Below are 24,839 nucleotides of genomic sequence, written 5' to 3'. Positions count from 1 at the left end.
ATATCGTGCCATATCTCCAAATACCCGATGACATTTCGATAACCTGATGGAATGATGTGGGATGTGGGTTCCCAGCGGGGGCCAAGAGAGTGTGCAAGAGTCAGGTCCCCTGCGGAGGACCCTCACAAAAACCCTTCAAACCCTCCAGCCCTCCCTGAAGTTTCTCTCCTCCAAGTTTGGGGAAGTAAAAATAAAATAAAACAAAAAGTCTGGAACGAGCGGCATTACGTATTTCTCTGGGGGATGATATCACATACCCACCGCCCCTGGCATATGTGTGAGTGTTGGCAAACCACTTGTCATTCTCCGTGGGGTATCGGAGGGGTGAAAAAAAAAGTTGATTGCCAACCCAACTCCATGTGATCTCCAAAGGGAACAGCCGAAAGAACCCTCTTTCCTTTTCTTTTCCTCTCTATTTCTCTCCCACTCTTTCTTTTTGGTACCACTGGGTACATCGGGTCGTTGCAGCTAGTGTAGCCCCTCCGACATATAATATTGGTTCCCATACCTCCGGAGTTGGCGGATGTGGTCCTCTTGTGTAACCGGGAGCCAAGGGGTGGGCAGTGACTACCGGATTCCCCAGTTTCACACGGATGTCGGTCTGTGATGAGTAAGAAAATGTTCCTGTTCGTTTTTCCCACCCCCGTGTTATAGCGGGGTTGAATTGTGCGGGTTAGCTTTCTGGGGGACGCCGTCTTCCATTTACGTCTTTGGAGGGATGGAGGGCCCGGTAGTTGGGTGGCAAGAATCGCTGCTGTTGGGACCAGGAACGACGGAACTTATCCAGTATTTTTGGGGGTGTGGCTGGAGCGATGACCTAAACAGGCAGCCAGCTAGCCAGCCACTGGCTTTCCGCTGAACCCAGACCTGCTTGCTCATCCCTTCCTTCGGGCTTCGGGCGCCGTCTCCCGCTTGGTTATCATCCTGCCTGGCCTTCCTTTTGGGCTGAGTCGTTGAATGCCCGTCGAGATGTTGTTGGCCAGAAACTGAGTCAAGGCACATGTCACTGCCAGTGTTCTCCCTGTCACTACTGAGGCGGCGCGCGAAACTCACCTGTCGGGCGGCCTGCAACTCGAAAAAACTCGGTGGGAGGCCGCATTTACGAGGATTAGTCACATGAAGAGCGCCAATGGTGGCTTGCTGTTCGGGTGCTGGCATGCCAGCCCGTCTTTGATGAGCCAGGCTAGAGAGTGCCCACATCACCACTGCTGACGCCGTAGAGCAGATCGACAGGTCTGGTTTCGGACGTCGTGCAACGCTGGCGTCAGGTCGCCATTCAAAGCTTCCTATTGAGCGCCCGGAGCCTGGAGAGAATGGAGAGAAGGCGTGTACCGAGAGCAGAGCGAAACGAAGTATAAACAGGGCGACGTTAGGGACAGCCCCATTCTCCTGCCAGACACTGCCCATCGCTTCCCGCGTCTCGGTATGGGTTACCTCGATGCGCGCACCAGTTTTGTCTATGTCTCTCAACAGACAACTCATGGCCGCGCGTGCACCGTTTGCCTGATTATATTTGGCCGGCTCACCGCCATAACCATTACGACGCAAAAGGTCGAAAAGGAGGCACACTGGCGCTCGCGGGAGGGTGTGGTAGATGCACACTGCTTTTTACCCCAACAGATGGGTGATGCGGTACGTATAATCCAAAGAGTGCGGGCGTATGTTGTTTTCGGATTCGATCACCAGAGCCACGGCCCACGGAAGCCAGCCCCTGGGGTACTATGGGGACCGGGGAGTCTGGGGGAGGGCGGCATGGCTTTTTCTGGCATGCTTGGAATGCGTTCCGATTCGAAGATGTTTGAGATGAAGAGCTTTTCGAGACAAGGCACACGGGCGAGGCCGCCTAAGAAGTTGTTGCGCATTGTCTTTTGCCATGTTGGCCGAGGCGGCCAATGCAGCCGGGGAAGTGCGGAAGCGATAGACGAGACGAGACGAGACATGACGCGGATACTTGGCTTGTACGAGAGATAGACGGCGCCAGGATTGATGGAATGTAACCGAAGCTTTGGGAATACCTGAGCCAGAGAGGCTTGTGACAAGGCCTGCTGCCAAAAGCGTTGCTTTTTCTGTGCCTGTGTTTCATTTGCGGCCCTGAGGGTCCGTCTGGCCCAGGCCTGGCAATATGGACACGCTGCCCAGTGAGAAAGGGGTCGACTCTTGTTCCTTTCTCGATGGGCTTATTGAAGCATGATGGCAAGATCGAGACATGGCCGCAGGTGGTTGGACAAAAGGGCAAATATGTCCTTTCACTTGACTATTCCGCCTGATGCTGAGCCAGAGACTGGGGACATGGTGTGATGGCGCTAACTAACTTGCGCTTCAATCGGGGCACATGAGCTGATCTGGTGGGAGAGGAGCCCTCGCTGAATATGGTAAAAAATAAAAAAGTGTGAGTGATTGTGTGAGTGAGAGTGTGGGGGGCAGATCGCCAACTGCTGGGGTTGATGTCTTGGACTGAGAAGGCGAAATAGGCAATGTGATCATCAACTTGCACTTGGTGCAGTGGTTTGCTCCACAAGAGAATGGCTCCCTTCAACAACGCTCATCACGGGTATCCCAGCTTGCCCAGGTTCCATGTCCGATACCATGTGCGCCGTATCTGTACTCCGGATCGACTGCTGTTGAGTCTGCTCCGGTTGCGCCCGAATCGTACAAACTGCCTTATCTTGTCCCTCGAGGCTCGAGCCACATGTGGCCGCCTCTCTTTCCGCACAAAGTCGTGCCCTCCCATACCCTCCTCACGCGTTTTGTAGTGGTGGTGAGCCCCCACGACCGCCCCACGAAGCTTACCCCGGTATCTTAAGCGCGGTTTGACGTCGTTTTATGGGGTTGTGGGGGAAATGTGTGCTGCTTTCATGCAACCTTGTTAGGACAATCGGGATTTTGAGCCTGAGTGAGCGATAAGCCCAGTTGCTCGCTGTATCATGCTCATGCCTCAGTGACGCAACAGTCCCATCCAGCACGACACGTATTCCCAAGATTAACGGCCGTGGGAAGAAGAAGGAAACCTGCGAATGGAAGGTCGGTCGTCATCTCCTTGTCTCTCGGACAGGCCAAGTCCTCGTTTCGTACCGTGTCCGCGGGGTGACAGGCCGGCATGCCCCGTGTCGAGTAGTCCATTCCCCGAAAGCGTGTCAGCGAGCCAGGGGCCCGGTATGACGATGACATGCTGAGAGTAAATTTAGACCATCCCTGGATTGAGGCGAAGCCGAAGCCTGTCCGCTCCATTCCATCGTTCTCCCGGACTGGAAGCCAACCATCCGCTGTCCATATATCAATGAAGGCGTGTGAATGATAGACGCGACGGTTCCTCCTGTCATCAAATGCATCATTCCGCCACAAAGCATAATTCGCCTGATCTAAAGCTAGCCTGCGGGCGGTATTGGAAATGTGGGGGAGAGCAATTCAGCGCGCGTCTGATGTTGATAGCGGATAAACCTAAGTCTGGTGATAAGCTCCTTGATGCTGCACTTCTACTACGATGCATGGCCTTTGACGATCCCGAGTGTTGGCATTGTCGATCGGGACATGTGCGAGCATTTCTCCGTTGGCCCAGGCCGTTGCAGATAGTGGATGCTGGCGATGGCGTATAGAGGAAGCCGTGGAGAGGAGTTGTCTGTTTTGAACGGATAAGTGGCGGAGAATTGGACGTCCGAGGTGGGTGCCGGGGGTTCGTACACATATCCGGGTCTCATCCGGCGCGCGATAGGTGCTGTCAAGTCCGACAGGGGCCGGCATTCGGCTGCTTGTCCACGTAAACCGTAGTTCTGGGAAGACAACAGGACGCCATGCGCTGAATAAACGCCAACATGACAGGAGCTGGCTGTATAGTTCATCCCAGAAGCGTAATTCTCCGCCGCGAGGGTTGGCGTCAAAGACCTACAAACTGTCGTCATCGCCGGCCACACCCAATTTCTGCAGGGTTGGACCTTTCCGTGAAGGAGTGGCTGGATGCGACTCTGCCACTGGCTGTAGGACAAGCCGCCGCTGACATTAGACAATGGCAGTCAACCTTGCGGATTCGACAGCAACGGCCTGACTGCTGACGTTGTAGTCAGGTTGTCACTGCCTCTTTTCCTCATGGGGCCGCACAAGTGACTGGGCTTTCTCGTAACGAAAGGCAGATGCCGTTGATTGGCGCGCCAGTCTTTTGGCCGAGGGCAGTAACGAAGCAAGCCGTGGTTCGATTTGGCGGCGATTGTCTCAGGGTTTGTTCTAGTTCTGACACACAAATCGACCATTCCAGGCCACAGCGAACCCCGCGTCCTGCTCGGTGGCGGGAGCCGGGCTCAAAGCAGTCGACCGACGCCGTCAACGAGACTCGCGCTAAAGGAGATGCTGGTGGTTGGCCGTTTTCCTTGCGATACGTGCGCAGGATGGCGGGTAAATGTGCAGCGACCGGAGAACCAGGGCAGCCCTGGGCTCGGTATCGGCTGGATAGGCCAAACAGCTATGCAACAGTATCGAACTATGACCAAGCGGGATAAGGCGAGAGGCGAAGGCGAAGGGCCGGGAATCGGCTGCTGATGCCAATTCACGGTGGAAGAGCCGGAAGAGTATCCGAACGATTGATGCTTCTGGTAACTCCAGAATGGACCCCTTGCAGAACGGTCCTGCCGAGCTGCACAAGCAGTTCTGTGTTTCATTCTGCTCAGGGGAAGGTTTGCTTCCCGTGTGTGCATGGTTCTGTCCGTTGCAAGTGAGGGCGAGAGACTGTTGAGACCCTGAACGGGACTTCCAACACGAGGTTGCAATGACAATGCACACACCTCACCTCCGTAGCCCGAATCACCAGGGGGAACGGTCGTCGAGTCGAAGGTGAGGTTCTGGCCTCGTCGCTGCAGAATGCAGACAAACGCGACACCTGCTGTGTCTCTCCCGGGAGCGCAGGTTGTGGACGGCGGCGGGAGCCGGTTTGAGAGAACGGAAGGGAATTTCCGTCAATCAGCAGCAGCGAAAAGCGCCAGGGCAGGTGCACCCTCTCTTTACGGCTCAGTCCTGCCCCTTCTGGAGGAGGTAGGCGTAGGTACCTAAGTAGCCGGGTAGGTAGGTACCTGGGGAAGCCAGAAGGGGGGAGGGTCCAGGGAAGCTCATTAGTGACTTGCAAGGGGGGGCGTGGAGGAGGCAGGACGAGGAGGATGAGCAGCGGGATCTCAGAGCCTCTGACCTTATCTGTGGGGAAACCGTCGAAAGATGTCGCCCAAGCGGGGAGGGGGGGCTTTATTGGGGCCTGCGGGTCTTGGCCCGAGGTCGGGGTGAGAGAGATGGGAATGAGAATGAGAACGTAAATGTTCTACAGTACTCCGTATACTCCGACTTCCTGTATACTTACCTAGTCAGTCGATGACCTGTCTGGTTTGGGTTGCATTTCGAACCGAACCCCGGCTGCGACACCCCTTTGACCTCCAACTAAAATGGCACCTTACATAGTACTACAGAGTACATTCTCTTCTCGTCCTGATCAGCGTCCCGCTTCAGATTCACACCCCCTCTGATCCCTTTTCGAAACGATCCCCAGACCCTAGCTGTTGACTCCCCAATCGGCTCCCCGGTCTCCATTGCCCATCAGCTAGTATCCAGCCCTGGAGTTGAGGCAGGGATAAATCCAGGATGGTGCAAATGATGGTAGGGGAGGGCAAAGGGACTACCCGACAATGCACTCCATTTCTCCTTCTTCTCGGTGCTTCCTCTTGCCTAATCAAACCTACTTGGATTCTCACAGCCTTTTGAGTTCTCGGCCGTTCTCCTCGTCCAATTTGGCCAGAGGACCATAGGACCCATCGTACACTACGCGCAAAAGACCCTGCAAAGTGCAGCCGCCCTCACCGAGTGGAACGTGGTGGCCTCAGCCCATCCATCTCCTTCCCCAGGCGGAGGGCACCATCAGGGGACGAGATGAAATGCCCCTGGCCGTCTTCCGCCTCAATCAGGAGCTCTGCTCACCGTCAGCGTCTCGGGGTGTACCTAGCACTATCGAGAGATCGCACCATTCCGAGACCTTTGCGATAACAAACTAACGGCTACTCGGCTCGGTAACGTGCACAAACTTGCGTTGTTCTCGCTTCAACCGCATCGTCTCCTTTCACGACTTCTCACTCCCTCATCCGACGGCCTGCATTGCCGATGTGCTTTCCCCGGTATACACACATGGTGTGATACTCGTACTGCACTACACCCTCAACAGGAGTTCATCCCAAATGCCATGTAGCCTTCCCCAGTTTTCCCCGCGTGTTCTCGTAGGCGTCTCTCACCGGCCTTTTACACATTGTGTACCTGTGCGACCTCAAGAGGGACCGCCTTGGCCACGTACCTTAGTCTTTCACCAGCCCTTCTGCACCACAGCACCACCGAAACGTCTATTGGCAAGTCGGTCAGGAGCCGCATCTGCACTCTCCACGATCTTGGATCTCCCGGGGCCTACGTCCCGCGGCCCGTCACAAACTCGTGCGGGATGCATTCTGCGCCTCCCCCAAGTTGATGATGCCGGCTTCGCGGCATTCCGGCCCGAAGGGGATGCTGGTTTACACGCCGCTTCACAGTCTTGGTGAGCGACATCATCATCATCGCCGGGTAGCACTATCCAGTCGCTAAGAAGACTTGTTTGTGCAGGAGTTGACCTTTTTCGCTATTGGCGCTTGCGTTCTGGCGCCGCCGGATACAGGTTTGTTCTTTCGCGGACTGAAGGATCAGGCCAGCATAAGGAATTCTGGCTCAATCGGTATTCTAGGACGTGAAGTATCTGGAGAAAAACCGTGCAGGCAATCACTGATATTCGAGGTCGACCACGTCCTGAACCCAGTGAAATAATTTCGTGACCCAGATTGGCCCTGTCGTCAGAAGGCTGGTGACTACTTCACTGCTTGAGTAAATATAGCTGGAAACATCAATCATTAGAGGTCGGTCTGAAATTATCAGGCCCACGCTTCTGAACACGAGAAACTGTGTTTTAGAGATGGGAAGCTTGGAAGGAAACCATGTCCAAGCCTCCCAGATCAATCATATCGAGGGCTGGCCGGAGATCTCCCTATTTTTGGTCTCTTCCTGCCGCCAACCCGTCAGGGTTCGCCATGTTAAAAACCTCGGGATAGGTTGGCAGAAGCCCAGAGCCAGACTATACGCATATGTCACTGGTTCACCACCTCCCGAATAAGCGTATCCCACCGAGAATGGCGCCATTCAGCCTCCTGGGTTATGAAATGATACTTTGCTTTCAGTCTTGTGAGAAGGGATGTCACGATGTTTTACCATTGAGAGCTGAACCGACTGCAGCGAAATGTCAAGCCCGTGAGCGGTTTCCTGGCCGCAGAGTCACGGGGAGGCATGGTGTCTATCGCGCCTCCGGTCCTGACACAACTCCAGTACTACTACAATCCCAGGATTGCAATAAACCACTAACCCATCGAAAATAATCTAGGAATGGGCTGGCAGTCCATGTATGACAGTGAATTCATCCAACCTGGAGCGCGGACACTGATAACAATCCGACCAACTTGGTTTCTTGACTTGAGAGTTCCATACCTTGTTGAACTGATAGAACTCAACCGTCAGTCATTTCCTAGAAAGCATTTTTCCCCTTCTGGCCATTTCATAAACTTGTCCATCCATGGCAAAGATTCTGTCGACTCCTAGAATGACAATTCCCGCGATGGTGAGGCCGAAAATACACAAAGTCAGGACAAGATAAGTAGAGACTGTCCCAGCAAATTCGAATCAATGGTTTGCAGAAGAAAATCCTGAAAAGACCGCATACGATACTTCAAAGGTCGTCTGATCCATCGTAGAGCACAGAATTCCCGTCCTGGCATCCGGTACAGCCTCTTCAAGATATTTGATAGATGACTTCTACGTTGTGATGCTGGCCAAGTCCGGGCAGACCCTTGAGCCCTCCGTGTAATAGAGAGTCGAGGCGGCCCCTCATGCAAACATACGATCTGCAAAAGGTGTCCTGTCGCCTTCTGGCCGCTTGACATAAGGGTGGGAGTGCCAAAGATGAGCGCCTGAAGATGGTCTACTATGGCTATTGAATCGAACTGCAAACCAAGCGTGCCAACTGGTCTCATGCATCTGTTTTCTGCGGTGTGAACATATGATTACTTCAAGAAGTCGAAGGCTCAAGAGGGAGTAAACAAGGAGTGGGCACTGTAGGTCTAACCACCTGGAGCCCCTCTCTCGAAGTTTGTATGTGATATACTGGCCAAAGACCCAAAGAGTTTCTGCAGTATACTTACTATATAGCAAGTCAGACACACAGGGCTCCGATACAGACAACTCTGCTGTGATATACTTGACGTCGCATTGGCGAAATGTCAACCCTCAACCAGATCTGAAGCGTGGCGTCAAATGCATGTCTAGAAGACTGAAGTTGGGTTGATAACTCCTACAGGACCGGTCCCGTCCCTGGAATACTCGTCTTGTACGTTGGGAAAAGTTCAGAAACGAAGACTGGCGATACAACGAAATATCACCCACCTATGCCTGTTACCAATGAATCAAGTAATATAATTCACGGCTTTCATCCCCTGGAGTGGATGTTGCTATCTTACAACACTGGGATAATGCCCACGGGCCTTCTTCCCGTCCGATAATCCTAATTCATCTTACAATCAACCCCAGTTGATCCCGAGGAACCTGACCCCTTTCTTTCCGATGCCTGTCGCAGTATCCGCATTCTCCAGGTAGTATCTCTGGTGGCCCCGTACATCGAGGTAAAGATATTTGTACTCGAATTCGCCAGAGCTTGGCGTTTTGACCATGTGCAGGTATACCACACCCTTGTTGAGGGGTCCTTCGACCTAGAAGACTCTTAGCATAAGGTGGAGCTGGGGGGCGCTCGATAACATACGTGAAAGTGCACCAGCAGGTGCTCGTGACCTCTTGAATCAGTGTTGATAGTCGAGCTGCTCCAGTTAGCCCATTGCAACTATTCCAGTTCGCGAATAGACGTACGCAATCGGGCGAGCGCGCCGCCACTTGTTGTTCGTCTCCTCTCCATGCGCTGAAATCTTTTTGGGGTCTCCCAGCATCTCTATGCACTTCGGATCATTCTTGATCCTGTCGACGACACGGTTGAAATGTGCGGTCTTGCTGTCCGGAGATATCACGTCCGACCAAAGAACGTATACCACTCCGCCCTGTTCCATCGCATCAAGTGTCAGCCAAGAGTCGCCGCGGGGTAACGGGTCGTATCATATGACTTGCCGTCACTGCCAGACCAGCCAGAATCAACCCAAAGTTGAAGCTCTGCTGTGTTGCCCTAGCTGCCTTCTCTCCTGTCGAAAGTTGTGACCAAGGAATTGATCCATTATCGTTGAAGGGCGTAATCGTTTTCCTTTTCGGCCCAGGCGCGGAGGTCGCTCCTAGACCTGTCTGTGTCGCATAGCTTCTCTGGAGTAGCAAGGGGTGTAGTCGAGGCCCGAGGCCCAATTTCGTAGGCGCGCTGATCTTAATCGCACGTGTATTCATCTTTATCATGGCGGTTTGGCGTCGGCCATCGTACAACCGCAGTGGCAGGAAGAGGGGGGTTTATTTGAAGAGCTCGGCAGTCGAAAGCTGGAGCTCTCATGCGGTACTACTAGCTTGGGTCGGCCGGGCGAGCTCTGCAAAAGCCTCTTGACCGCCCGTGGCAGAATTGAACCTGCCAGTCCACTGTGGGGAAAAGACAACTAGCCGGATTGGGACTAGCTCTCTGATTACATGCCACTTCACCGAAGGGCGGCAACTGCCTCCTGAACTTTTGGACACGAAATTCAATTAACTCCGCTCCCTGCTTCGCTCTTGCGCATCCCCCCATATACCCGCAGTCTGCATTCATCAGACCTACAACATCGCAGCAGGTTGCGCTTTCAACTCCCGGACAGCCAAAACGCTACTGAGCTGTTGCACACACCATCACCATGGCTGCCCTTGCTTCCAAGCAGCAGTCGCTGAAGATCTTTGAGAAACTGAAGACCAAGCCTGCAAACAAGGTATGCCCAACATCCCTATGTGCCCTCCCCCTTTCGTGACTTTGGCTGCTGTTCACTGCTAACAACATTGCGCATGACAGATCTGCTTCGACTGCGGCGCCAAGTACCCAACCTGGACATCAGTCCCCTTTGGCATCTACCTCTGCCTTGACTGCTCATCCAACCACCGAAACCTTGGTGTCCACATCTCCTTCGTCCGATCCACCAACCTCGACCGTATGTATCCGAGTGCGATGCTCCTACCTCTCTCCCTTGACTGACCACTGTGATAGAATGGCAATGGGATCAGCTGCGCTTGATGAAGGTCGGCGGCAATGAGTCGGCCACCAAGTTCTTCCAGCAAAACGGAGGAACCGCCGCTCTTAACAGCAAGGACCCCAAGACCAAGTACCAATCCAATGCTGCGACCAAGTACAAGGACGAGTTGAAGCGCCGCGCGGCAAGGGACGCTCAAGAGTACGTGTGATCCATAACTCGTCTAAATGACAAACCAGCTGATAGGCTAGATACCCTGGCGAGGTTGTTATCAACGATGCTCCCGATGCCGACACCTCGACCCCCGCTGGCGAGCCCGACGATGATTTTTTCTCCTCCTGGGACAAGCCGTCCATCAAGAAGCCCACCCCTCCCATTTCTCGCACAGCAACCCCTCCGACTGTCGGCCGAACCCCTTCCCCCTTCCTCAATACCAACAATGGCGCCGGCAAGGACATTGCTCGATCTTCCTCGCCTCTGGCTAAGACCGAAGCCGACAACAAGCCTGCTGCCAGCCGCATAACCACCTCTGCCGCCCTTCGCAAGACGACCGCCACTGGCGCTCCTCGCAAGGCCAACATCCTCGGTGCCAAGAAGGCACCCAAGCTTGGCGTTAAGAAGGTCACTAGTGACATTATCGACTTCGACGAGGCTGAGAAAAAAGCCAAGGAGGAGGCCGAACGCATCGCAAAGCTGGGCTACGACCCTGAGGCTGAGGAGGAGAGGAAGGCTGCTACCAAGGCGGACTCCGTCGCAGCTCCTACCCCTGCCAGCCCCCAGGGCGGCTACGGATCCTCCAGCCACACCCGCCAGAAGTCTAACGCAGAGGTGGAGCGCCTGGGCATGGGTGTCTCCAGACTGGGCTTTGGTCAGGTTGGTGGACCCAAGGGCGCGGCAGCACCCAAGAAGGTCGGCACCGGGGGCTTCGGCTCCGTTGGACCCATCAAGGCCAAGACTGAGGGTAAGGAGCTCGACTTCGTCATGATCCTAGAACACGACTAACAGATATGGCAGATGACAGTGAGAACTACGCTCGCAGCAAGTTCGGCACCCAGAAGGGTATCTCCTCTGATGAGTTCTTCGGCAAGGGTTCGTTCGATCCCAACGCTCAGGCCGAGGCAAAGGGACGTTTGCAAGGCTTCGAGGGTGCCACCTCAATCTCGTCCAATGCATACTTCGGTCGCCCCGAGGACGAGCCCACGGAAGAATACGGCGATCTCGAGGGCGCCGCCAAGGACTTCATCCGCAGATTCGGAATCACGGCTGGCGACGACCTCGAGAACCTCACTCAGCTGGCAGGCGAGGCCAGCCAGAAGCTGCAGGGCGCTATCCGCGCTTACCTCGGAAGCTGAGCGGGGTGAAAGTGACAAGAAAGTTGGAAATACAGGGTCGGTGTGGCTACTTTTCCTTGCCGACAAAGATCCGAGAGAGGCGTCCCATACCCCGTCATGGTGGAGGACGGATAACAGTTCTTGGGGCCCTGCCATTAAGGCTAGAAGAAGAACGAACGGGAACGTTGAAAAACGCTAGGCGGGTGCGAGTAGAGATACCTTGTGCGTTGTGCCACGGACAATTAGTGAAGTCTGGAAGGGGGATAAGATGCGTGAAGGGGTGGTTTGATTTGGACGCTTCCAGCATATGAGCCGTACAGACAGAGCCGGCGACGGGGAGTGACGAAACTGAATTGCTTGTTGTTTTCAGTAATACATAAGTACGAATGCATAGATTTGATATTATGGTGAGCACACTCTGAACATCTTTCTTGGGTTGTGGTTGCTCCTAAAAGGCTTGCTGTATTGAGCATGTGGAGTTTCCCGTCATCTGTCCCATTGCGGCCTTTCACTGGTGGCACCCAGAAAGCATGTGAAGGATCCACTCCACAGCCCCTTGGAGGGTCCACTGTGTTTCCCACGTTGCATAAACTCAAGAAAGACATGGGCGCAAGAGAATGCGACGACAACTCGCAGGCCGAGGCAGCCGGTGGTAGCACTGCCGTCCGATACAGCACTGAGCGCTTCACGGTTGGAAATTCAATTGGAGCACGGACATGAGGGTTGGGTGACACATTCACAGAAGAAGGCAACTAAAGAAGAACAGAAAAGAGTAAATCATTCATGGTATGCTAGTTCATCCTTAGATCGTGCTAGATATATACAAAACATGTGCCTCAAAACTCCAGGCCCCAGGGAGACGCCAGCGTGGGGATGCACCCTGACGCCGCCCAACGATGCGACCAAATCGTGATAGAAAAAACATTAGGCTTTTACAGGTTTACAGCTTGGCAATCATCTTGTTGCCCTTCTGCAGCCATGCAACGGCGTCGTTAACGAACTCGTCGACGACGGCCTTGGCAGGCTTCTTCTCGTTACAGACGGCGGCAGCCTTGCCCATGAGGAAAGGGCGGAACTGGTCGAGCGCGTCGTCGATGTCAACCTCGGAGGCGTTGTCGTCACTGCCGCCGCTGCTGCCGCCCTCGCTATCGCCAGAGTTCATGAGCTTGTCAAGGTCAGCCTCATAGGGAATGACACCCTTGGCAGTGAGCTCCTTGATCTCCTGCTGGCGCTCCGTCTCCCAGTTTTCGATGTAGGGGTTCTTGCGAACGCGCAGAGGACGGCCGGTAAAGATTAGGGTCTTGATGTTGTCATCATGGCCGGCAGTGCGAACAGCCTCCTTGTGCGCCTCGGGGGCGCCAGCCTCGTCGGTGAGGATGAAGCGGGTACCCACCCAGACGGCACCAGCGCCCATCATGAGAGAAGCGGCCAGGAGCTGGCCGTTGTGGATACCACCAGCGGCGATCACCTGAACGGGACCCTTCAGGAGAGGACTCTGGTGGTTCTTGCAAAGGTCGACAACGGCGGGGATGAGGACGGTGGTGGGGACGTCACCGGTGTGACCACCACCCTCACCACCCTGGGCGCAAATAATGTCGACACCGAGGTCGAGGCACTTCTGAACGTGCTTGGGGTGGCCAATCATGTTCATGTAGACGATGCCGGCAGAGTGCAATCTGTCGACGACGTGCTTGGGGGGAACACCGACGGCAGAGACAAACAACTTGGCGCCGGACTCGATGATGATGTCGACGAGCTCATTGAGCTTGCCCTTGGTGTAGTCATAGCTGGGAAGGCAGGTGGTTAGTCTCACAGGATAGTCGAGAAATGCGGCAGATGCTTCGGCGCGGGTACCCAGGAAGGAGAAAGTAAGCTTACTTAGTCTTGCGAGCGCTGCCGCCGACCTGAGGAAGAAGCAGGTCGACACCGAAGGGGGCGTTCTTGTCGTCGAGGTACTCCTTCAGCTCGGCAATCTGCTCCTTCAGCATGTCCGGTGTGTAGCCAACACCGCCAATGACACCGAGACCGCCAGCGTTGGTGACGGCGGCGGCAAGCTTAGGGCCAGCGGCGACGTTCATGCCGGCGAGGAGGATCGGATGCTTGATCTTGAAAAGATCGGTAATGGGAGTACGGATCTGCTCTGTTATCGCGGAAAGGTGTCAGCCGGCGGCATCTTTTAACGATCTGTGGTCACGACTCGCATGTGACAGCAGAGTCCGGGGCGCGACTTAAACTTACGAGGGGATGCCATTGTGATTGGTTTGCTGGATGTGTTGACGCTTGAAGGGCTGGGTATATTGAATCGCGAAGCTGTACAGACAACAAAATCCGGGTTCGGGTACAGAAACAGGTGGACGAAGGAGGAAGAACAGGAGAAGGGGCCAGCGATGAGAAGAGATCTGGCAAGCGGCGGTTTAAAGGGCTCTGGTGGTCGTAGCGCTCGGCATCAAAGGAAGCATGGTTTCTGGGGAAGAAGGGGCGGAGCAGCGTTGCCATGCGCCGCTGCTGTACCGAGGTTCGCCTGTGACCTCAGCAGCTAAGCCTACTCAGGCAAGGCGGGCAAGTTCAGCGGGGTGGATCTGGGGAAGAAAGATACCGAGGGTCAGTTCCGGGTAGGAAGCGGGGCATCTTCACAAGGCGGCGACAGAGAAAGCATAACTTGTGCTGTACACTGCACAAACCGGTAGTGCGTTGTGCTGGTGATTCATCAACCGCTGTCGGATTCGGACCGGTGACCTCGGTCTTGGGGTGGGGGGACATCTCGACCCGGAGGTTGCAATGCAGCGAGAGAGGTTTCTTGTCGTCTCAACCATTCATTTTTGGGACACGGTCACTTTCCCCCTTTTTTCGTCTTTCCCTCTTCCACCAACAACTGACCTCGAGGGACACTCAGAAGACAGCGTGTCATTGCAGCAGCAAGTGTGCCACGGGCGCCGAGTCAACAACCCATGGCAACCTGTTCCAGAACGTTTGGAAATGAGCTCGTAAAGTTTGCTCGAATCGTGTCATGGCCCAACCAGATAACTTTCTACCCCAATCGCGGCAACCGCGACATCTAAACACAGCTTACAGCGACACAGGGTGCGCTTATACAGGTACAGTTGTTGGATCTGCAGACTTTATACGCCTTTCCAAATCCGCCACTCGCCGTTCGCCATCACACGTTCCTATTCTTCCCTCCGTTCAAGCTCACATTACCTAAGCAGCACTACGCTGGACAGGAAGGGGGACCACCGCGACAACGCCCTATTCTCATTGGCTGCAAGAAAATATTCTCTCTCCCTCGGTGACCCTCAACCACAAACTCATATTGGGTGTGCGCGCGCGTGTGTGTGTGTGTGGGTGCGCGCAGCCGCCGTCGACCTTTATCATGATGAAACCCCCAGTCCCTCTCCGCCATCTTCCCTTCCTCTTCTCACGAGCGTGTGCCCTAGCACGGAGCAACAATGCGCGCTGCCACGCCTTAACGTCGCCGCGACTTGTCCGGTTCCAGGTCACGACAGCACCATCGGCATCCTGCATGACCACCTGCAGCTCCAGCTCAGCCCGCACTGCCTCACGAGTCACTCGTTCGGCCTCCTCCACTCTCCCTGTTACCCGCTCCCCTTCCCGCCCAACCACCACAGCCCGCCACATCCCATCGCCGATCATGACCGCCGGCGCCGCCCAAACCCGGTCAGCGTGCGGGTGCGCGTGCAGCGGCGGCGATGGTGGATGTGGCGGCTCCCGTGATACCGCCGGCGCCGAACCCCGCCCCAAGGGTCCGAGGACCGCATACATCGCTCTCGGCAGCAACCTCGGCAACCGTGTTGCCTGGATCGAGCGGGCCTGCGCCGAGATGGACCGTCGTAACATCAAAGTGAAACGCACCAGCAGCCTCTGGGAGACGGAGCCCATGTACGTTCTAGAGCAGGATAGATTCGTCAATGGAGTTTGCGAGGTTAGTGATCGATCCCTATGCTTTACCAGTGACTCGTGCTGCCTTTCATGTACACCTATCCGTGTTTTCTTATTCTATCTTTCTATTTTTTCGTCCCTTCGCCTTTCCTTTGGGGAACGCATGCGAGTTCGTCCGATCGTTTGTTTCTTTCTTTGTCTTGTTGGCGCTGATGGGACGATGCAGGTTGAGACTGAACTCGAACCTCTGGCTCTTCTCGACGAGCTGCAGGATATCGAGCGTACAATGGGTCGCCAGAAGGTCATTAACAAGGGCCCGCGCAACATTGATCTTGACATCCTTCTGTATGGCGACGAGAAGGTTGAGCACCCTCGCCTTACCGTCCCTCACATCGGCATTCCCGAGAGGGAGTTCGTCCTGCGACCCCTGGCTGAGTACGTCTTCCCTGCTTTTTTCCTCTTGACCATCACCCGCTCACGCCCACCAGACTCATCCCCGAGAAGCCTCTCTACGCCTCTAACCCCTGGAAACTCACCTTGGACTACCTTAACGAGCTCCCCCCGTCAGCGGCGCCCCTTTCACCGCTGACCCCCATCTCCGCCTCTCAGCCCCCGCTCGCCTCCCTTTCCTCCAGCCGCCAAACCAGCGTCATGGCCATCGTGAACGCCACCCCGGACTCCTTCTCTGACGGCGGCGTCCACAACTCCAAAAACCTCGTGTCAACCCTTAAATCCTTCGCCGCTGCCGGTGTCACCATCGTCGACGTCGGCGGCTGTTCCACCGCCCCCGGCCGCCCCGAGGTCCCCGTCGACGAGGAGCTGGCCCGCGTCCTTCCGGTCATCAAGCTCATCCGCGGCCTGCCTGAACTCGCTCAGGTCGCCGTCAGCGTCGACACATACCGCGCATCCGTCGCCGAGGCCGCCATCGCCGCGGGCGCCGATATCATCAACGACGTATCAGCTGGCCAGCTCGACCCTGACATGTTCCGTGCCATGGCTCGCAGCAACCGCACCGTCTGTCTCATGCACATGCGCGGCACGCCCGCCACCATGAACTCACTGACGGACTACCCGGATGGCCTGATCCCCACCGTTGCGCGCGAGCTGCTCGACCGCGTCGCCGAGGCCGAGGCGGCCGGCGTGCGCCGCTGGCGCATCGTTCTCGACCCGGGCCTGGGCTTCGCCAAGACGGGAGCTCAGAACCTGGAGATCCTGCGCCACATGGACGAGCTCCGCTCCTGGCCCGGTCTGGAGGGTTTCCCCTGGCTGGTTGGTTCCAGCAGAAAGAGCTTCGTGGGCAAGATCACGGGCGTTTCGAAGCCCCAGGAGCGTATATGGGGCACAGCGGCCACAGTGGTCTCGGCCGTGCAGGGCGGCGCGGACATTGTGAGGGTTCACGACGCCGTTGAGATGTGTCAGATTGTCAAGATGGCGGATGCTATCTACAGGCACTAAGTGGTCGTGGGAGGGTATGAAAGGTTTAAGGGACTGTAACAATACGTGCACAGACATTAGCGTTTTGCATCCAGAATGGATAGATTATCCGTTCGTACGAAAGACGGATGACGGTGACTGAAATGGCTCAACAGGGTATTCAATGCTAGAGAACCCCTGGGACTATGAAGCTATGCATACAATGAGCATAAAGAGTTTCGCAAGCAAGAGTGTCGCATGAAGAGATCTGGTCCTCCCAAGGCCGATGGTTGCATTTCCACCACAATTTTACACCGGCCTATCAAAAGAAGCTTTGGGGACAGACAGGTCGAGTATTCCCCCGCGGCGCGAACGCTGGCAGTAACCAACGGCCATCATTCTCAAACCGATCACGTATCGACCCTCGTCCCTTGCGGACACAACTCCCCTCGGCCCCCCACGGCGGCGATGCCCTTCCCCCTTTGATCGTCTCGATCGCCAGCTTGTTGAGCCGTCATTCCACTGTCCCGTCATCCCTTAACGGCGGGACCAGAATCCGCACCATAGCGGGGTCGGGTCCAGGGCCTCCTCCTAGTAACTTCTGCAAGAGAAGTTTATGACGGCGGCCTGCCTGGGCGCACGTGGCGAGAAGTAGCAAGAGTGCGGCCGTCGCGATATGACGATACTGCATGATGCGTACGCGGGCCGGTCTCCGTGTGGCCAAGATCGATATTTGAAAGTGGTGCTTTTGAAGCGGCGAGTTGGTTTTTGATCGATGGAGTCGAGATTGGAGGGGTTTTTGGCTGAGGTCTTGCTGGAAAGTGGACGGAGCTGGGCTAAGGCTTAGGTGGAACGGAAAAGGGGTGATGAGCGAACTGGATGCAATGAATGCTCTCTAGGTATTTATAGATGAGGGTCTGCACGACCTTGTCTTTGCAAGATAGCCAGAAAGGTGAACATGACTTTCATCTGCAGTGGCGTTGCTCCACCGGTTCGAGAGCGCAGCTTGCATCGATCCTATCTCACAAGTTCCATCGCACCGTTGCTGTTACCTTTCTCCTCTTGACCTTGTTGACCACGTCTGTTGACTAGCCGTCACTCTATTTTCATACCAAGACCTTGGAACACGGCAACAGAATATTGATGGGTAGGAGGGTGTCTACGGGCACAGATGTTCTAAAGGGTCTCTAGATGCCGCGGTCTTTAGATGTGGGAAACAGCGATGAAAATTCAACATCCGCGAATCAATGCAATTAAGTATGATCGTGAGAGAGAAAGTGTCCTCCCCTTCTTACTCTGCTGGTACCTCCCTGGCAAATGCGTGGACATGCCCCTGTGATATCGAATGTCCAAATTGCACGAGGCGGCAAGGCTGATAGGTATTCTCGCATATTTGGAGCCATTACTATCATTCTCATAAGTCTATTGAGAATTTGTAACAAAAACCACCAGTTGCCTGTTACTGCTCTTTGATTCTGTGACCGAGAAGCTTCTGGCGAGGATGAGACGACGTTTCTGGGCGGTTCGACAACGGAGAAATGTGCTTTGAAATATAGCCCCGCTACACATAGAACGCCTTTTTGATTTCAGGTTCAATTCAGTCTCTCATATCAAACTGGACATAACATGGTAGCCTCCAGAAACCATCAAACCTTCAACTCCATCACGAAACAGCGACGACAACGACGACGACGACGACGAAAACATGCCGTGCCCATCATCCCCTTAGCTCACGCCTAGACCCCCTTAATCGTCCTTCTCCGTGTCCGCCTTCTTCCTGCGTTCCCTCTCGATGATCTCCTCGAGCTTTTTTGCGAGCTTGGCTCGGCCGTGCTCAATGATCACATTCGGCATGGTGTTATGATGGCCGGGCTCAGGGGTCCGGCCTGCGCGACCTGCGTGCGGTAGGGCGATGAGGAGGGTGGTTTCGAAGAGCACGACGATTGCGAAGAGACGCGTTCCTTCTGTCTTTTGTGGTCTTCTTCTTTTTTCCCCTTTTATTGTCTCGAGGTAGATTGATTGTGTGGGATTCTGGCGAGTAGTCACTTGAGTGAAGGATGAGATTGTGGGAAGCTTTTGGCAGCGAGAGACTGAATTGAACGAATGCGTTGCGACAAAATGCGATATCAGATGTCTTGCAACAGCTTTACTTATACCAGTAGAATGGTGAGAATGCATTTGATTTAAGTCGGGGATTGCATGGACTGCGATCGTCGTCAACTTCTACTGATGGCAGATCTTACCCTAACACAGCCAGTCTGCAATGTTGGAGCAATGCGATGAAGCTCAAATGCGTAATGGGACACGCATCAGAACGTCAAAGCCGGTTTTCCTGAGCTCAAAGTCCATATGTTGAGGTACAATGTCCCCCAAATCTCAGGTCCATCAGGGTGGACCGCCAGGTTGCATTTCGACGTCTGTATTCACTATATCAACCGTGTCTGGCCTCATCGGCCTACCCATTTATGTTCAGACAGCGGGTAAGAAGCTCGAAAAAAGTGGAGGTCCTGTCGGCAGGTCCAGATGGTTCCAGACTCGACCTTGGAAGAAGGTTTCTGCCATGCTTCGACGCCTTGGTGAATCAATGGTTATTGAGACTGGCTGATATCGATTGGCTCCAAAAGCTCAAGCTAGCACGCAATGCTAGATATATCTCAAACTGAAACTGGGGATAGACTCCAGAAACCTAGAATACCTCGGAAACGGCGAGCATGGGTCACTGTCATTCTTCTATGAGACAGCAAATTTTCATACCCATGGCGATCACTGTTCTCGACAGTCCTGGCAATGCCTGCTCGCAATGGACGAGATTTGCCTCTTGTCTCTAGCAGGCACGTACTACTAAAGCTAGATAGACCGACACATCAACTTCTCGCAATAAGCTTTTCCCCCTCTGTTCATAGCACGTGCCCTGTTCCAAGGCAGCATTGATGGTCAGCAGTACCAACGGGCCAGAAAGGTCTCAAGCCTACAACTCTATCGGAAGATCAGCTCCTCGCCCCAGCGGGATGCTACATGGGGCCAACTCTCGTCGTCATCACTCCCAGCCACAGAAACGTTGCATTCCTGAGCGACCGGCCACCATCGACTGGAATCCGCCCTGTCGGGTCAATCCACACACCTGGTCTACAAAATGGCGGGAAGGGGCGGAGGGTGGGTTACTGGCTCAGCAAGACGCGAAAAGGAACATGCGGAATGATTCTTGACGCACAATGAAAATGCCCGCTACTGTGTACCGCTGAGACTATGAAGATGTCATCGACCCAACAATCTTTCTCGACGGCCGGCCCACGCGTGGCAGGACCCTTACCCCGACCTTTTCGGCAACCCTGGGAGGCAATCACGGGTCTAGACGGTCAATAATGAGGCTAGCGATGGGAAACGACACGGCATGCAGCAGGCGGCGATCGGTGAGGGATCGTTGGATGCAAGATGAGATGAGATGATGGCCCCAGACGCAGCCGAGAGCAGCCTCCAGGAGCCAGTTGGCCATGAAGAAGCACCATCATCCCTCCCCAAAACTCTTATAGAAGCACTAGGCAAGGATCCAACTCCTACGTTAATAAAAACCAGTGGGCCGATGCCCGAAACCCAAGCCCCTAGTCAGCCTGCGGGCTTCATTGAAGCGTGGAGCGCGGGAGTCGCACCCGAGTGAGCCAAAGAGTGACACATGGCTATTCCGGCCAGCCATTCCCAACGATGAGAAAAGAAAAAAGGTGATAAAAAGCACGGGTGGTAGGTAGCCTGATCATCTTTCAGTGCTGTGTGGTGAGGGCGAAGAGGCTGGACTGGGCGTCTCGACGAGGGTCTCACCGACTAGGGGACGCAGGGCAGGGGCCCAGTCTTGGAATAGTGCGAGGGGATCGGCTGAAGAAGAAGGAAGGAAGGAATGAAGGATTCATGCCGTCTAGCACTGCATTGTCGAGTGACGGAACGTTGGTAGGCCACTGGCTACTGGAGGGAGGAGGAGGAGGAGGAGGAGGGCGGCGATGAGCACACGGTGGGACGATCAGTCAGCTCAGCGTCGCATTTGTTCTGCCTGAAGCAAATCGTGATGTGCCGAGAGGTAAGGCTGAGTGAACGGAGTTTGCGTTACTCCAGCACGGCTCTTTAGCCCGGAGGCGATGCTGACGACCGCACAATCTACTGGGGATTTTCAGGAATGCCATCAGTCAGCGATGGGGTAGTGCCAGAATGGAGTTCCGGTCGGTGAAGGTTCATAAGAAAGCTAGGAACGTGTAGTCCGAGTGAGATGTTGTGAAAAGGACCTTTAGGTCCGAGGGAGAATTCTGCCCAGGGCAGATGCAATGTTGTGCGATGACCGGGGGGTAATGGCCATTCGGCGTGCGAGCCCCCACACCCGCCGGCTCTCCTTCCCGGCGCCGCGTGGATTCGGCCAGTCTCGGTGAGAAACTCCGCAGCCAATCCAGTATCAGTCTTCCCCACCCACCGCCCATATGTCATTCCTTTGCACATTGCTGGCGCCTCTTGATCCAGCGTGCCCCCATTCACCGTCTCCGTCTCCGTCATCCGCAGCTTTCGCTCGTCCGATAGCTACATCTGGAATCGCCTGTCAATCCTCGCTCTTTGCCACCGCAGCCTGCCAATTTGTGAGATCACAAGCGCGCGGCAAAAGTTGGCCTTCCTTGTTTGCTGATCTATTATGACAGGATCTGACGAGGAATGTGGGCCGTGTGCTGTCCAGTTTATGCGGTTTCTTTCACTAGGTACCCATGAGAAATAAGAAATAGGCTATCTTGGGTAGACAGATGGCCCATGGTACCTCTGTAAGCCACAGTCAAAGGCCTGGGCCTGGCTAGACACGTCATACCCTCACCGGTCCCTTTTCTTATTCCTGTCTGGCCACGTCTCTATTTTCCTCACCCCTTCCTTCCCCTCACATCACCATAAGAGAAGCTGGAGGGGGAAACCCACCTTCCGCTATTCCGTTAGGCTTAAGCTTAAGACAGCAAAACAAAACAAAAGTCTGAGCCATCTCTTTCTCCTCTCAACGGAGTGTCACTCAAAAACCTTAATTGGACATCAGTCGAAATGTGGAGCCAGTCTAATTCAACCTACATGACCGACCCCATAGTAAGGAATAAGGATGTACTTACAGGACGGGCAGTAAGATGTTGACGAAGAAGACACAAGGGATTCGTCCTCATGGTGGGGTGGCGGAGATCGAAGGAAAAACAATGGGGAGCTGAAATCCAAGACATGTGCATCCCCATCACTATTCCTTTAATTCGGACTGGACAAGGTGTCAGAGACTCACGAACTTTACGACCGTCTATCTGCCTGGTGAGCACGTTGTACCTTTTTCGATCTTTGCATGCGGTAAGTTCCCTTCCGGGGGGGGGGGGGGGGGGGGGAGGGTCTCATGATCTCATCTCAGACACCCGCAAGATTGTATCAGGCAGCCTGCAGCCTGCAGCCGCGGAACGCGCACAATGATAACAACAACATTAACATCAACAACACGAAAACGGGCTCGTTTGAGAGTGGCAATCAACGGCACGTCCCCAAAGCCGTCGTTCTGAAATCGAGGCTGTCCCGGTCGACCAGATAACCGGGAAACATCACGCAATTCTTGGCGAATCGAGGGCCAATCCTCCACCATCCGACTAACTACCTATCTAGCAAAAGCCGGACCACCACAGGACGCTTGGTCACATGGTACACACCGCCGCCAGGACCAGCGATGTAGTGCGACTCCAGCAGCCTAGCTCCTGATGACCTATCCGAGAAGCAGCCGCCTTCCGCCACTTCTTCTCTCATTTCTTGTCTCCCTCGCCTAGGTAGGTACCTCCCTGTCCAGTGGGTAGTTGCACATTCTATACAGCAGCCAGCACAGCCCATCGCCCAAACACCCATTTGCTTCTCTCTCTCTCTCTGTCCTTCGCCTGCCGTCCATTCCTATCCTTCCCTTTCTATTATTTGGACGTTAAAATTGACCAGGCTGTATATCTGCGTAAACAGGCCATGAAACCACAAATCTGACCCTTATGCCACCCGCCGACCGGCATCTCATCGCACACGACGCCTCAACGTGCATGAACCAACGGGCCCCAGCATCATCAACACCTGCAACACTCATAATCCTCACCGCACAAGTCCATCTCTGCAATGGGGGGGGAAAGCTCCAGGCCGCCTATTCCCCCTCCTCTCTCTCTTACGCTGCTTCTCCCTCGCCCCCGTCTAAATCCTGCCTTCCTGTCGTTCCTGTTGTGTTCCGACAGACTTCTTATCAAACCAGACCAGCGGGAATTGCCTAGCAGCCGCCGTCCGTCTCCCACTTTTCCCCGTCCCCTTCTTCTTCTTCTTCTTCTTCTTCTAACCACCCCCCCCTTCTTTTTTTTACCCGCCTCAAACTGGTAAGTGTGTTTACATGCGCACGTATACTATACCTCTGTGATAGATACCGACCGAGGTCCTCCCCCACCCCCCTTTAGGAACAAGAGAGAAAAGAGAAAATGCCCCAGGGCCCCTCCCCCTTCCCCTCCCTGATTCCTCCCCCCTGTCATCACCTCCCAGCCACTCACATCACACCCCGTGGAACACACCAAGCTCGCCCTCGACCCACCACCAGCAGAGTCCCAGCCCCGATGCCAAACCTCGCCGTACTTTTCCAGCCCCCTTGTTCGTCCCCGTCCAATCTCGGGTTTCCATCTACCCGATGGCCAAGGCAGGGAATGTCCGGGCCAAGCCGACCAAACAGACGTGTTTGCAGGGGATGGGAGGTGGCAGCCTGGGGAGAGAGAGGAGGGGGCAGAGCCGTAAGGGGAATTCGAGTTTGCTTCCTCCTTGTTGAGCTCGTGTTGCTCGTATTGTCGAGCGCCTGAAGGAGGAAGAGGCTTACTCACTCACTCCCTTTAGGTCTCCCTTGGGGTATACCATGATAAACAACCAAGCAAACAACATCAAAAACAATAGTTTTACAAGCAGTCACGCGGACACACGGCTATGACTCTAGATGCAGCGGTAGACAATCTTAGGTCAGAAACGACACTGTCGGCCGAGTTGAGGAGAAAAGTCGTGTTGAATTTCAGGTGTGTCCGCAGGACAACGTTATTGGGCACGGCCCGCGGCAGGTAGTAAATCTCGTACAGTGAGTAGAACTGCTGCTGTGTAGTAGTCCCAAGGGAATCAAGCTGGTTGGGACCAGCAACCCAAGTATCTAGCATCGGCACCCGCCGTTGCTTCCCTAGCAATTGGTTCCTCCAACGCCCATCTCTCCCGCTCCCTCCGCGTCTCCTGGTCCTTTCACCAGTCCATCTCCCTCCATCTCATCTCTCATACTCGGTGGAACCCGCCTCATTTTCTCCTAGTTTTTGGTATCTCCCACAAGTGACATGATCAGTAAAGAAAGAAAGTAGGATACGAAGAAGAAGAGAGAAGAGAGAAATTCGTCTTTGCTGAAGCGAATGTTTCGGATCCCCGCATTATTACATAAACCATATGACCATTGAAGCGAAGCTTGGGGAGGAGAGGGGGGGGTTTCCGACAAACAATTAAAAACGAACTGATGAAAAGAAGAAGACGAAGAAGCAGAAGGCGGTGACGACAAAGAAAAGGAAGAAAAGAAATACAAAAGCCAAAAGGATTGCGCGGCGGGTATTCCGAAAAATGCCTGCCGTTGGACTGTAACCCGTGGTGGCCCCTAGCTGACAAGTGTTTGTTCTCTCTCTCAAACTTTTCCTGCCCATGATACTTCGACGGGTATTGTTTTGGGCAAATTTTCCCTTGAGATCCGTTTTCCTACCAAATATAAAGCCACAAATCATCTCGTCTCCTTTTGGTTTTCCACGCGCCGGTTCGCCGTTGATCCCTGTTGATTCCTTCTCCTTCCCCTTGACCTGGTTTGTATATTTTGCTCTTCTGTCCCACATTCAGTCAGTTTTGTTCGGGTATCGATCGAAATTGTGGCCTAGATGCGTGTGTTGTTGTTGTTGTTGTTGTTGTTGTTGTTGTTGTT

The 24,839-nt window shown here is 54.5% G+C and overlaps 5 protein-coding genes across 5 annotated transcripts; 2 read left to right on the top strand and 3 right to left on the bottom strand.

The window, feature by feature from the left end:
* Window positions 1-702: 702 nt before the first annotated feature.
* CH63R_07830 (uncharacterized protein) lies at window positions 703-1,482 on the bottom strand (the record flags this gene model as incomplete). The annotated part of the gene is made up of 1 exon (XM_018302804.1): window positions 703-1,482. One exon carries the CDS (start codon window positions 1,480-1,482, stop codon window positions 703-705), a length of 780 nt encoding a protein of 259 aa, XP_018157582.1.
* A 7,121-nt stretch (window positions 1,483-8,603) lies between these two features.
* CH63R_07829 (Mitochondrial import inner membrane translocase subunit tim21) lies at window positions 8,604-9,471 on the bottom strand (the record flags this gene model as incomplete). Its single annotated transcript, XM_018302803.1, has 4 exons — window positions 8,604-8,792; window positions 8,843-8,897; window positions 8,947-9,131; window positions 9,205-9,471. The coding sequence occupies 4 exons, from the start codon at window positions 9,469-9,471 to the stop codon at window positions 8,604-8,606; spliced, it is 696 nt and encodes a 231-aa protein (XP_018157581.1).
* A 422-nt stretch (window positions 9,472-9,893) lies between these two features.
* CH63R_07828 (Arf gtpase-activating protein) lies at window positions 9,894-11,572 on the top strand (the record flags this gene model as incomplete). The annotated part of the gene is made up of 5 exons (XM_018302802.1): window positions 9,894-9,965; window positions 10,046-10,181; window positions 10,238-10,425; window positions 10,467-11,181; window positions 11,235-11,572. The coding sequence occupies 5 exons, from the start codon at window positions 9,894-9,896 to the stop codon at window positions 11,570-11,572; spliced, it is 1,449 nt and encodes a 482-aa protein (XP_018157580.1).
* A 919-nt stretch (window positions 11,573-12,491) lies between these two features.
* On the bottom strand, window positions 12,492-13,802 carry CH63R_07827 (2-nitropropane dioxygenase; the record flags this gene model as incomplete). Its single annotated transcript, XM_018302801.1, has 3 exons — window positions 12,492-13,338; window positions 13,430-13,691; window positions 13,790-13,802. 3 exons carry the CDS (start codon window positions 13,800-13,802, stop codon window positions 12,492-12,494), a joined length of 1,122 nt encoding a protein of 373 aa, XP_018157579.1.
* Window positions 13,803-14,921: 1,119 nt separating this feature from the next.
* CH63R_07826 (Dihydropteroate synthase) lies at window positions 14,922-16,903 on the top strand (the record flags this gene model as incomplete). The annotated part of the gene is made up of 3 exons (XM_018302800.1): window positions 14,922-15,491; window positions 15,675-15,883; window positions 15,937-16,903. 3 exons carry the CDS (start codon window positions 14,922-14,924, stop codon window positions 16,901-16,903), a joined length of 1,746 nt encoding a protein of 581 aa, XP_018157578.1.
* Window positions 16,904-24,839: the final 7,936 nt, after the last annotated feature.

The sequence above is a fragment of the Colletotrichum higginsianum genome, chromosome 5 (assembly GCF_001672515.1).
Source record: "Colletotrichum higginsianum IMI 349063 chromosome 5, whole genome shotgun sequence".
NCBI classification, from domain to species: domain Eukaryota; kingdom Fungi; phylum Ascomycota; class Sordariomycetes; order Glomerellales; family Glomerellaceae; genus Colletotrichum; species Colletotrichum higginsianum.
This window is presented reverse-complemented; position numbering and strand designations above follow the sequence as displayed.